This window comes from Mizuhopecten yessoensis, unplaced genomic scaffold (genome assembly GCF_002113885.1).
Source record: "Mizuhopecten yessoensis strain PY_sf001 unplaced genomic scaffold, ASM211388v2 scaffold4839, whole genome shotgun sequence".
Lineage (NCBI taxonomy): Eukaryota > Metazoa > Mollusca > Bivalvia > Pectinida > Pectinidae > Mizuhopecten > Mizuhopecten yessoensis.
The window spans coordinates 992,346-1,006,625 of record NW_018405747.1 but is presented as its reverse complement, the minus strand read 5'-3'; the positions used below and the strand labels follow the sequence as shown (position 1 = coordinate 1,006,625).

The 14,280-nt window shown below is 37.8% G+C and overlaps 1 protein-coding gene across 2 annotated transcripts; it reads left to right on the top strand.

Moving 5' to 3' along the window:
• The first annotated feature begins 149 nt into the window (after positions 1-149).
• LOC110449921 (centromere protein N-like) lies at positions 150-13,987 on the top strand. 2 transcript variants are annotated; one of them, XM_021497092.1, is made up of 9 exons: positions 150-205; positions 2,698-2,743; positions 3,461-3,520; positions 4,557-4,645; positions 7,881-8,069; positions 8,555-8,656; positions 9,086-9,161; positions 11,409-11,536; positions 12,218-13,987. In XM_021497092.1, exons 2-9 carry the CDS (start codon positions 2,740-2,742, stop codon positions 12,452-12,454), a joined length of 885 nt encoding a protein of 294 aa, XP_021352767.1. In that variant the 5' UTR covers positions 150-205; positions 2,698-2,739; the 3' UTR covers positions 12,455-13,987. The 2 variants fall into 2 exon arrangements, with proteins under 2 accessions (XP_021352767.1, XP_021352766.1); XM_021497091.1 differs by lacking the exon at positions 150-205 and adding an exon at positions 593-887.
• The last annotated feature ends 293 nt before the right edge of the window (positions 13,988-14,280 follow it).

Below are 14,280 nucleotides of genomic sequence, written 5' to 3'. Positions count from 1 at the left end.
TATTTATAAACCATGGACACGGTTAACTACTTCTTTGTTGTTTGTATTGATATCAAACGTAAAAAACACACTATTTGGGATTCGTACCAAATCTGACCTAGGACTGATTATGTGGTAAAATTACATAATCAAAACTTCTATTTTTACATAGCTTTTAACATGAAGGGCCTCGGGGATCATTGGACGAATAACAGTTTGATCAATCGTAAGTAACTGGAATGGTACTTTGTATTAAACGTATCGCATACAGTTATGCTTCACAACGAGAAATAAGCTTTGTTCATGACTGCACGATGGGACACTTGCACAAAATTCCTCATTTTCATCCTTCTTCCCCATACCCTCCATCGAACCTCATTTTAACTTTCGTACCATTTATACAGGAGAGTTGCTTTTCAAGGGGAATAAATAATGCTACATTATTTAAACAAATAGTTTTTCTTAGAATTATCCATATTTAAGAATATGACTCCAGACAAAATCTTTTTAACATACGACATGGTTTGAATTTAAAACGACTTTTTTGATTCGTCTGTCATTTTTGTTGGTTTAATATTTTATTTAATCCGGAATTGATTCATACCTTTTTTAGATTCTATATTCAACTTCCTGTGAAGAAATACCGCCAGATTTGATTTCCAAGGATGAGCGACTACATTTAAACTGTTTAAATTAAATGGTGACTGACACAGCATTCTTAAGAACATCAGTCGCATGGTATAATGGACGCAAGGAGGCTAAGATCAATTATTTGTAGCTGCAAGACCAACGACATCAAAACACTTTTGACGCAATGGGGACGTCAGATTCAACTCCAGAATGTCACATCTCTTAACTTTTCTGATCCAAAGAAAAGCATTGCCCAATCTCTGTTATCACTATGTGAAGTAAGAAGTTCTTCTTCTTCTTATGGTACATGGGACTCCATCAATGATGATGTTAATGCCCTCGGGGGTCCTTACACAGAGGCGTGAAAAAAGGGGGTTATTTACAGTGATTATTTGTGCAAGGTATAGATAAAAAGGAATTACAGACGTTTCGCCCCAAAACAGTTCGCCCCATTTTTTTTCACATAGCCTCAATTTTCAGTTCAATTCGCCCCAAGTATGACAACCATATCGCCCCAAAATTTCTGTTCGACCCAAAAATCTATATCACCCCAACCGCTACGGAACATATATTGAACTATAAAAGGCAGTTTATGGGAGGTAACTCTTTCAATTTCAGAGCTATTTCCTTGTCGATATTTATTATTCATAGATTAACATCTAGATATTAAATATAATACTATCTAATTATCTTATACATATATATCATCTAAAATATACGTGTCTTACATAGATATTAAATATAATACTATCTAATTATCTGATACATAAAAATCATCTAAAATATACATGCCTAACACAGATGTGGATTTATTGTTTATTTTAAAGCCATGCACATGCGTCGGTGTATGATGAAAGAATGTAAACAAATTAACACAATGCTACATTTTATGTACCGATAGCTACATCCATCAAAATTTGATGACAAGATGTACACATACATGAAAACATGGATTTTTTGTTTATTTAAAAGCCACACGAGTTGGTGCATGATTTAAAAACTAAAACAAAACAAAAATAGTAATTTAACTAAATTACAAATTAATTGTTAATTAACTTATTTTGTTTTCAACAAATAATTAATTACTATTCTGGCTTTGCAAACTTTTCCGTAGTATACATGAAACAAGAGTTATTCCCCTTAGCACGGTAAAACACAATCACAATTTAACTAAGAATTTTCCAAGAAAATAGGAAAATGAACCTTTTTTTTATTTTTTTGGGATCAAATTAGTTGGTACGTTATGTTTTTTTGGGACATTATGGATTTTTTGGGGCGAAACCGGTTGGGGCGATATGAATCAAATTTGGGGCGTACCAGCTTGGGGCGTTACGATTTTGGGGTGAAACGTCTGACTAAAAGATAAAAGTTGGCCGGTGTTTTAGTGTGCGATGAGGGCTGCATAGCGCATGTGTGCCTTGAAGTCCTCTAGTGTTGTGCAATGTGCATTGTACTGCTGCTATGGGAAGGAGATTCCATCGTGTTATTGTGTGTGGAAAGAATGAATATTTGTAGGTGTCCTTTGTTGCAGATATGTGTTTGTATGCGTAAGGGTGTGCATGTCTGGTTCGAGGGTCTACAGGTGTGGGTTATTCTTTTAACGAACTGATAATTTTATATAAATAATATCTTTAAAATTTGACATCAGGTGACCAGTTTCTGAGCCTTAGAGGCAAATTGCGAAACAAAAGAATCGGAGCAAAAATTAATATTAAACATCATAATTGAACAACAGAATCAGATATTGCACACTACTTACCAGGCTCTAAATATGTGTTTATCTATATTCATCCACATGTTAAAGTGTGCTGGAAGAGTAATAGTGTTCTGTTTGTGTTAGGGGCAGTACTTCTTACAGCAACTTTTCTGGTGCCACTTTTAAATATTACAGCACAGACACTGACTAGTATATATCCACCCATCATGAGACCAACTGATACTCCATCAAGATCATTGGATCTAAAAATTCTGTGTGGAAGGTGTTAATACCTGTGCTGTGCCTAACATGTGGTCTTGTATACAAACTAACTATTTCATGGATATATGAGATGGTTTAGTGATATTAACACAGTATTTATTGATTTTCAGACAAGAAAACATTTCAAGACTGAAGTTGATGAATTGGATCTAATGTGTAAGTCAAGCAATACAACATATATATACAGCCTAAAAAATATATGTAAAGCTGTATTCATGTGTCCATTGTGCACAATTATATATGTACAGAAATTTAAATCGTTTTTCTGTTGTCGTCATTTGCCACCATCTTGATTCGGTAGTCTGCTCCACGTGCAGCACCTCGCGAGAAAGTACAGACAGAACAGTGTTCGGAGCAGTGACCTCACCACTTGATTTAAGATTTCACTGATCTGAGTGAACCGAGTACTAAATCAATTGTAGTCTCTTCAATCCGGGTAGGCCCGACACATGACACGTATATATTTACCAAATGCGGTAATGAACTCTCCAATCGTTTATCATAATATGGAATAAATAATGACGCCAGACTGACAGCCTTACCTTCAATTATGTCGCCCTTAACTTTACCGGTAACCAGGTCCAGGTGGCCCAAATCCTGTGGAGATACTCCGAACATTCTTATCCTGTTGTTTGTCACTGTGTGGCAAAAACCCAATAAAATTTCTAGTAGAATTTTTCTGTTAGTGTAACATATTAATTGATGAGATAAGTTTATGTTGAAACTGTTACTTGAGAGATGAGAAATTTCTTCAGTAATTCAAAGTGTATGGTTCCACAGTCGTGAAACATAATGACTCCAGAACAGTAAATATTTATAATCAGAAATCTTGGAACAGACCATTTTTGACAGTCTATAACTTTGTATTTCCAGGTACACAGATGTATCCAAAGAAGCGACTATGGAGAGTTTTCCATCTTAAAGACAATAAAGGTATACAATAAAGCTGGTTCAAATATAGTGGGGAAAGAAATGATCTTGTATTCAAGAAACCTCTTCATTAATAACACCTCTAAATTTTAAAGAGGACTATATGCTAGGTTTGGATTTGTCTCTGCATCACGTTTTCCAGAGTATACTCCAGATCTGTTACAAGCAATTACCAAATTTTGTATGCGAGTACAGTATCTATGGGGATAATAAGCTGTGTATCACAACTTGGCTGAAATCAGATTTTGTGCCCCACTATATACAGAGTTATAGCCCTTTGCTCAATTTGAATCTGATATTTGTCCGGATGTGGGGCTACCAATTACTGGTTGCTAATTTAATGCTAGCAATATACTTAACCTTTTTTCGGCAAATAAAGACATGACAACACAGGGCTTTCAGTTTACCCTTGACATTTAGCAGTTTCAGAAGCCAAATCCCCTTTGCCCTGAAATCTGAAGGGTCAAAACTCATAACACATGTCAGATAGACGTATCCTTTTCAAACCCAAGCGTCAAAGCTCATTTTGAAGAGTCCAAAACACACTTCAAGTCCTGACCACAAACAAACATTAAAGGTAGATGGCAAAAAAAGAGCCTGCTGAAACAAGATGTGGATCATAATGCCGTATTGTAGTTTCACTGTCCATCTGTCCGCAATGTCCTTTCCAGAGATAATGTTATTAGAATACATAAGTCTAAAATTTCTGAAAGTTTACATGCTATTGCTGTTACTTGTATATATGTAGATGGGCAGTATCTATATGCTTGAGAAGTTCATAAGGTCAAGAAACAAAATCAGTGGTGGCTGAAATAACGAAGCTTGGCTTTATAAAATAATAGTAAGGCAAGTAGTAGCACCACCACTGGAACTGACATGATGACTAATACATGTACTTTTATCTTATGAATTTTAACTCATTCACCCCTAAAATTTCATAATGAACTATTCCAACCTTTGAATTGGAAGAGCTCAAATGTGTCTTCAGGGGTGAATGAGTTAAAATAACTTCAAGGATTTTCATATTTTTTGTATACAGATAACACTGGCAATAGATGGCTGGATCTGTGCAACCCTCAGAAGTTTAAGAAGAAATTCAAAAGCCAGGCTGATTTATATTTTGACAGTGTAAGCTTTTGATTGATTCCATGTTTGTTCAATTCATTATGTTGTTGATATATTATAATTAATATTAAAAAAATGTTTAACAGTTCAATAAAATGTTTTGATACCCAAGATTAAGGATGGATTGGTTATGCATTTCAAAGTTTATTACATGAGAAGAAATCATTTTGAAATATTGTTTGTTACACAGAATAGTATCCCATTACCATCACAGTAACAGAATATCCTTTAATACACAGTACACAGTAGACTAGTACACAGAACAGTAAAAATTGCTTGAACTCCACAGAATAGTTTCAATTTTAAAAGCAGTATGCTGCCAGCCCTTATGTATTTAAGTTTGCATTTCTGGACATGCATATTTATGCAGGGATAATCCTGGAGGGAGCCATGGGGCCATTGACCCCTCAAAACTGAAATTGACCCCTCCATGTTCCAATTTTCTTTTAATTCTACATAGAGTGGCTCCTCTTTATTATGATATTGTCTAAAAATTGTTGAAAATGGCCCACTGCTCCAAATTCCAGGATTTTCTCTGTTTATGCATATCGATCACCATTCCAATATACAAAGGTCTAGAGTATTTTCACTCTTTTTTTCCGCTGGTAACTTTAAAAGTCCATGTAAAAAAACTAGGCATTTTTTGTCTATATTCTGTTGACCTTGGAACAGACTTCCTTGTAAAGATAAAACCGTAGTTACAAAAACTATTGATTATTGGTCCCGGAGTGTATATCTGGAGTCATCCAAGGGATCGCTGTACCAGTTGTAGGTGTATGGTGTTTAGCGGGTGACATCTTTATGAGTGGGGGTCAATGTTGTTGAAGTGGACATTTTTCGTGTGTGAAAATGTTCACGTTATGACCGTTTAAACTGATCGGGACGTGGAAAATTTCACGTTAGGAATAGCTCTGAAATCTATTTTATTGATCTATAATCTGTTTTATCTATAGATAAATATTTGCATGTGGATATTTTTGCGCTAATTTACTCAATGCAAAAAAAATGAAAACTTTACAACACTTAAAATGTCCACTTTGACTGTAGCTGTATCAGTTGAAAATTGAATGTTTTGTAGGAGACATCGGTATATGTTGAGGTAAATACAGGCTGTATCCATTGACGACCTGTTTGTAGGTGACAGCGGTATGTGTTGGGGTTAAAACTAGCTGTATCCATTGACAGTCTGTTGTTTTGTAGGTGACGTAGGTATGTGTTGGGGTTAAAACTAGCTGTATCCATTGATGATCTGTTGTTTTGTAGGTGACATCGGTATGTGTTGGGGTAAACACTAGCTGTAACCATTGACAGTCTGTTGTTTTGTAGTTGACGTAGGTATGTGTAGGGGTAAATACTAGCTGTATCCATTGACAGTCTGTTGTTTTGTAGGTGACGTAGGTATGTGTTGGGGTAAATACTAGCTGTATCCATTGATGATCTGTTGTTTTGTAGGTGACATCGGTGTGTGTTGGGGTAAATACTAGCTGTATCCATTGACGATCTGTTGTTTTGTAGGAGACATCGGTATGTGTTGGGGTAAATACTAGCTGTATCCATTGATGATCTGTTGTTTTGTAGGTGACATCGGTGTGTGTTGGGGTAAACACTAGCTGTATCCTTTGACGATCTGTTGTTTTGTAGGTGACGTAGGTATGTGTTGGGGTAAACACTAGCTGTATTCATTGCCGATCTGTTGTTTTGTAGGTCACATCGGTATGTGTTGGGGTAAGCACTAGCTGTATCCATTGACGGTCTGTTGTTTTGTAGGTGACATCGGTGTGCGTTGGGGTAAACACTAGCTGCATCCATTGACGATCTGTTGCCTTGTAGGTGACGTATGTGTGTTGGGGTAAACACTAGCTGTAACCATTGACAGTCTGTTGTTTTGTAGGTGACATCGGAATGTGTTGGGTTAAACACTAGCTGTATCCATTGACGATCTGTTTTTTTGTCGGTGACATCGGTATGTGTTGGGTTAAACACTAGCTGTATCCATTGGTGATCTGTTGTTTTGTAGGGGACATCGGTATGTGTTGGGTTAAACACTAGCTGTAACCATTGACGATCTGTTGTTTTGTAGGTGACATCGGTATGTGTTGGGTTAAACACTAGCTGTATCCATTGATGATCTGTTGTTTTGTAGGTGACGTACAATGTAGGTATGTGTTGGGGTATATGTAAACACCAGCTGTATACATTGACGATCTGTTGTTTTGTAGGTGACATCGGTATGTGTTGGGGTAAGCACTAGCTGTATCCATTGACGATCTGTTGTTTTGAAGGTGACGTAGGTATGTGTTGGGGTATATGTAAACACCAGCTGTATCCATTGACGATCTGTTGTATTGAGGTGACATCGGTATGTGTTGGGGTAAACACTAGCTGTATCCTTTGACGATCTGTTGATCTGTTGTTTTGTAGGTGACATCGGTGTGTGTTGGGGTAAACACTAGCTGTATTCATTGACGATCTGTTGTTTTGTAGGTGACGTAGGTATGTGTTGGGGTATATGTAAACACCAGCTGTATCCATTGACGATCTGTTGTTTTGTAGGTGATGTAGGTGTGTGTTCGGGTAAACACTAGCTGTATCCATTGACGATCTGTTGTTTTGTAGGTGACGTAGGTGTGTTGGGGGAAACACTAGCTGTATCCGTTGACGATATGTTGTTTTGTAGGTGACCTAGGTATGTGTTGGGGTAACCACTAGCTGTATGCATTGACGATTTGTTGTCTTGTAGGTGACGTTTGTGTGTTGGGGTAAACACTAGCTGTATCCATTGACGATCTGTTGTCTTGTAGGTGACGTTTGTGTGTTGGGGTAAACACTAGCTGTATCCATTGACGATATGTTGTTTTGTAGGTGACGTAGGTATGTGTTGGGGTAAACACTAGCTGTATTCATTGATGATCTGTTGTCTTGTAGGTGACGTATGTGTGTTGGGGTAAACACTAGCTGTATCCATTGACGATATGTTGTTTTGTAGGTGACGTAGGTATGTGTTGGGGTAAACACTAGCTGTATCCATTGACGGTCTGTTGTTTTGTAGGTGACGTAGGTATGTGTTGGGGTAAACACTAGCTGTATGCATTGACGATCTGTTGTTTTGTAGGTGACATCGGTATGTGTTGGGGTAAACACTAGCTGTATCCATTGACGGTCTGTTGTTTTGTAGGTGACATCGGTGTGTGTAGGGGTAAACACTAGCTGTATCCATTGACGATCTGTTGTTTTGTAGGCGACGTCGGTATGTGTTGGGGTAAATAAAGGAGCTCTGTGGACTAGACTGTACATCAGTAGCATGGTAAACAGGGGACAGGAGGAGACATATCGTCCCAGTAACAATGTCTACATTGTGTATTTTCCCAAGACACAGTATGTCATCATTAGCCGGTACAAACAGTCGACAGAGGAATTTCTACATCAGGTACGATAAAAGTTCACTGTAATAATGAAAATATTAGTCACAGTTTAATTTTAGCCTGTTTCACCTTCCTTAATGAATTTATCATGGCAGCAATTGATTATTAGTACACGGAATACAATGTAGTAAATAACGTGAAAGGTGAAATAAACACAGGGTTGATACACACATTCAAAGTGAAGCGTAGATATTTATAAACTAAGTGAAAGTTTCCTGGTACATGTATATAGAGTTATTCCTGACATCACAGCCCCCAACAAGGCATTAAGCTGTCTCAGGTAAATTTTTAGTTTATGTATTCCTGACATCACAGCCCCAAACAAGGTATTAAGCTGTCTCAGGTAAATTTTTAGTTAATGTATTCCTGACATCACAGCCCCAAACAAGGTCAAACTCTGTCAGGTAGTATCAGAGGATATGGATTCCTGGAGTTCACAAATATGCCTTGGGTTGGTTTGCTGCTATATAGAAAGGCACTTGTGTTTCAGGCCATTATGACGACTCTAGGGGTGACCGATATGACCAACATGCAGCTGACCGGTTATGACCTGCACTCCCTCATACATCTGGCCATGAACAGGAAATGTCAGGTATTTCATAATGGACACATCTCATCTAATAAATGATCTTATATCAAGAATCCTGCAACTTGATGTAGATACATTGTTTCACAAGATGAAATATCTTTATGAAGGAAACACAAATAATGATTTTCCCTTCCCCAAATCTGATTCTAATTAATTCTTTCATTGCGTCCATTTTGTTCAAGTGGAGTTTTTCCTATCATACTCAATTCATTTTGACAACTTGCAGAATGAACCCTTGTCAGTATTGTTGTTGTCGTCAAAAAGGATGACTTATAGGACCTGTCATTGAGGTTTCTCATTTACCCATTTATTCTCACACTGTCTTTTGCTAATATTTGATAAAAACAGGCAAGTACATAAAGTGATGGCTATTTATGTGAAACTTTCCACTGTTGTATTGATATCATTCAGGTATCTTGATGTGAATTTCAGGGTTCCTTCAGCAAATTTAACTCCGTCCAAGGACAGAAACACCCATTTGCTGGATTTCAACCAAAGAAAAGAAAAGGTGACGTCTTGGTTTTCTACATGTTCATAAGGAATGTGAAGATTCTGTAACCTGTTTATGTATTGATGATAGTATTAAATAAAAAGCATTGTTCCATATTTGTAGGATTTTGTTTGTGGGACATGTCAGTAACCTGTTGTGTTTGCCTTTTGTTGATTGTCATCTGTCTTGCATCTTCTGTATGTAAAACTTAACAGTCTCTTAAACATCAAAAACTGCTAAACAATTAAAATTTTCCAGAAAGCTTTTGTGGCCAAAGACAAAAAAAAATGAATTATATGGTTCCTTGGAACCTGAAGAGTGGAGCCCAAAGGGGTCAAATTGTCTAAAATGTTTACACTTTTTTTACCCAGAAATCCTGCATTCCAATACACTTCACAAATGGTATGGTCCTAAGGGGCTTTATCAAAAACGTGAAATTCACATTATTCCAGGGTCACCTTTGGGAAATATATAGGTTTTGTTTGTTTTCTGACTGTTAATTGGTATGTATAAATATTGTGGTCACATTTGACAATATTTTGTTGGGGAATCCACAGATGCCATATTTTCTTTGCAATGTACTTTTCTGCTTTTCATACATGATTGTTTTCACACGACTTGCCGAAGTTGTCTTAGTATGTAACCTCACATTCTCACACGACTTGGCGAAGTTGTCTTAGTATGTAACCTCACATTCTCACACGACTTGCCGAAGTTATCCTAGTATGTAACCACACATTCTCACACGACTTGCCGAAGTTATCCTAGTATGTAACCTCACATTCTCACACGACTTGCCGAAGTTATCCTAGTATGTAACCTCACATTCTCACACGACTTGCCGAAGTTATCCTAGTATGTAACCTCACATTCTCACACGACTTGCCGAAGTTATCCTAGTATGTAACCTCACATTCTCACACGACTTGCCGAAGTTATCCTAGTATGTAACCTCACATTCTCACACGACTTGCCGAAGTTATCCTAGTATGTAACCTCACATTCTCACACGACTTGCCGAAGTTATCCTAGTATGTAACCTCACATTCTCACACGACTTGCCGAAGTTATCCTAGTATGTAACCTCACATTCTCACACGACTTGCCGAAGTTATCCTAGTATGTAACCTCACATTCTCACACGACTTGCCGAAGTTATCCTAGTATGTAACCTCACATTCTCACACGACTTGCCGAAGTTATCCTAGTATGTAACCTCACATTCTCACACGACTTGCCGAAGTTATCCTAGTATGTAACCTCACATTCTCACACGACTTGCCGAAGTTATCCTAGTATGTAACCTCACATTCTCACACGACTTGCCGAAGTTATCCTAGTATGTAACCTCACATTCTCACACGACTTGCCGAAGTTATCCTAGTATGTAACCTCACATTCTCACACGACTTGCCGAAGTTATCCTAGTATGTAACCTCACATTCTCACACGACTTGCCGAAGTTATCCTAGTATGTAACCTCACATTCTCACACGACTTGCCGAAGTTATCCTAGTATGTAACCTCACATTCTCACACGACTTGCCGAAGTTATCCTAGTATGTAACCTCACATTCTCACACGACTTGCCGAAGTTATCCTAGTATGTAACCTCACATTCTCACACGACTTGCCGAAGTTATCCTAGTATGTAACCTCACATTCTCACACGACTTGCCGAAGTTATCCTAGTATGTAACCTCACATTCTCACACGACTTGCCGAAGTTATCCTAGTATGTAACCTCACATTCTCACACGACTTGCCGAAGTTATCCTAGTATGTAACCTCACATTCTCACACGACTTGCCGAAGTTATCCTAGTATGTAACCTCACATTCTCACACGACTTGCCGAAGTTATCCTAGTATGTAACCTCACATTCTCACACGACTTGCCGAAGTTATCCTAGTATGTAACCTCACATTCTCACACGACTTGCCGAAGTTATCCTAGTATGTAACCTCACATTCTCACACGACTTGCCGAAGTTGTCTTAGTTTGTAACCTCACATTCTCACACTACTTGCCGAAGTTATCCTAGTATGTAACCTCACATTCTCACAAGACTTGGCGAAGTTATCCTAGTATGTAACCTCACATTCTCACACGACTTGCCGAAGTTATCCTAGTATGTAACCTCACATTCTCACACTACTTGCCGAAGTTGTCTTAGTATGTAACCTCACATTCTCACACGACTTAACGAAGTTGTCTTAGTATGTAACCTAACATTCTGTTATTTTACTTTCTTTGCCTTTGCAGCCATTGAGATTGAGAGAGATGAGAACATTTTCTGTGAAGATGAAGAAACAATGAAGAAGCGAGCTAAGATTCTGGAGAAAAGCTTTGGACTCGAGGAACAACCATGCTTGGAGAAAGTGGAATACAGGGTAGGGATATTTACACAAAAAAAAGGTGAAATACTGAGTCAAGATGTTTGGGTAGAGAAAATGAATTGCAGAGTATATATGGATATTCACACAAGAAATGGAATACTGGGTAGAGATATTTTCACTGAAAAAGAAAAAAAATGAAGTGTAGGGTTATTGCAACAATACAGGGTTGGTATACCAAGATATATTGCAGTACAGGATTATCTGTGATATGTATCAAATATACTAGTGTACCAGTCTGTTGTAACATTGACATTCCCAATAAATGTTGTGAACTTTAGTCAAGAGGGTTGAAAACATGAGAAAGTGGAATCAGGATAGGGATATGTACATTGTTGAAAATGCATTGAGTAATCAATAGAGAGCTATAGTCAACAACAGCAATGAACTAGATCTGTAGGGATATGTACATGTTGACTACTACACACAGATCTAGTTCATTGGTGTTGTTGACAGCTCTGTTGATTTTATATGTTATAACTCATATCATTATGCTAATGTGTCATCCCATGAACACAGTAAATTGAAGGTACCTTGTGAGTGAGGAAAACAAAAATACTGCATCAGTAAAATATTACAAAGGAAGAAGTTTTGTTTGCAGAAGTCTCTACAATTACTTTTTTTTTCTTTTCTTTTTTCTTTTTATTTTACAGAAACAATGTTTTTTTTAATTTTCAGGTGAAGACAAAGTTCCGTGGTACAGACTATGTGCCTAGTATGGCAAAAAGACAGGATACATTCAAGTGCACCGTCAAGTTTGAAGGCACCAGTGTGTTAGAGGGTATCAGGAACTTAGGGGCTACAGGACTGGCCAATGTCCCCCTCCCCGGTCATCTTGCTAGTGTTCACTCTCTTGCGAAAAACCACTTTGTGATACAGGACCAAGAAACAACTCCTAGGAAACGCAGGAAATAGATGCCTGCTCCAGACGAATATGAAGCAAGCTAGTGTATTTTATGGCTTCTTGAGGACTCCCTGAGATATCTGTGGATTGTTTTAACCCACATCAGAATCTGTCAGTATATGGTGTGTGTAAGGACTCCCTGAGATATCTGGATTGTTTTAACCCACATCAGAATCTGTCAGCATATGGTGTGTGTAAGGACTCCCTGAGATATCTGTGGATCGTTTTAACCCACATCAGAATCTGTCGGTATATGGTGTGTGTAAGGACTCCCTGAGATATCTGTGGATTGTTTTAACCCACATCAGAATCTGTCGGTATATGGTGTGTAAGGACTCTCTGAGATATCTGTGGATTGTTTTAACCATCATCAGAATCTGTCAGTATATGGTGTGTGTAAGGACTCTCTGAGATATCTGTGGATTGTTTTAACCATCATCAGAATCTGTCAGTATATGGTGTGTGTAAGGAATCTATGAGATATCTGTGGATTGTTTTAACCCACATCAGAATCTGTCGGTATATGGTGTGTGTAAGGACTCCCTGAGATATCTGGATTGTTTTAACCCACATCAGAATCTGTCAGTATATGGTGTGTGTAAGGACTCTATGAGATATCTGTGGATTGTTTTAACCCACATCACAATCTGTCAGTATATATATGGTGTGTAAGGACTCCCTGAGATATCTGTGGATTGTTTTAACCCACATCACAATCTGTCAGTATATATATGGTGTGTAAGGACTCCCTGAGATATCTGTGGATTGTTTTGACCCACATCAGAATCTGTCGGTATATGGCGGGTAAGGACTCCCTGAGCTATCTGTGGATTGTTTTAACCCAGATCAGAATCTGTCGGTATATGGTGTGTAAGGACTCCCTGAGCTATCTGTGGATTGTTCTAACCCACATCACAATCTGTCGGTATATGGTGTGTGTAAGGACTCCCTGAGATATCTGGATTGTTTTAACCCACATCAGAATCTGTCAGTATATGGTCCAGTTTTTGGTGTGTGTAAGGACTCCCTGAGATATCTGTGGATTGTTTAACCCACATCAGAATCTGTCGGTATATATATATAGTGTGTAAATACTCTCTGCATTTACTTCTTGATTGACTACCATGTACATCAGAATTTTCTGTATAAGTATGCAGATAGACTGTAACTTTGATGAGAACTGCATAAGTATCGTGGACACTTTTGACAGAGATAGAGTTTGGTACAAATCAGTCTTTCATTTCTGACTTAGACGTTTGTTAGGAATTTTTAATTGCCATTAATTAAAATAAATGGAACTTTTTACGATGATGGTCCTTGTATCTATCAGCATCCTGTGATATTGTTTGCCACTTTTAATTGTATTTTAATTTGATGATAGATGAAAAGGCCCCGACTTTCTCTGTATGTATTTTATGATAAATTTTCAATGTGAAAGGATCTACTGGACATTTGTTTTAATTATGAAAAACACATGTTATCTGTCTTGAAAGTAAGTCACTCGGTATATAAGAAATTGATAACCAATAAAAGTCGTAGTGATAAAAAAAAATCAACTGTTTTTGTTATATTGCACTATGCAAGTACATAAGTCAACTGGGTTCTAGAATTGTGTGTGTGTGTGTGTGTGATCCATGTGGATGGTTTCAACCCACATCCAATATTTGAAATATATTTCAAATATTGAAAGTGATTTAGCATAATGAATAGTAGTGTCACCCTGGTAAAATACTAGCTGCTTCCTACCGTCTCGGCTAGGGAGAATTTCTCTTTAGCTCATTCGGTAGAGCGTAAGACTAGTAAGCCAGAGGTCCCGGGTTCGACTCCTAGCGGAGGC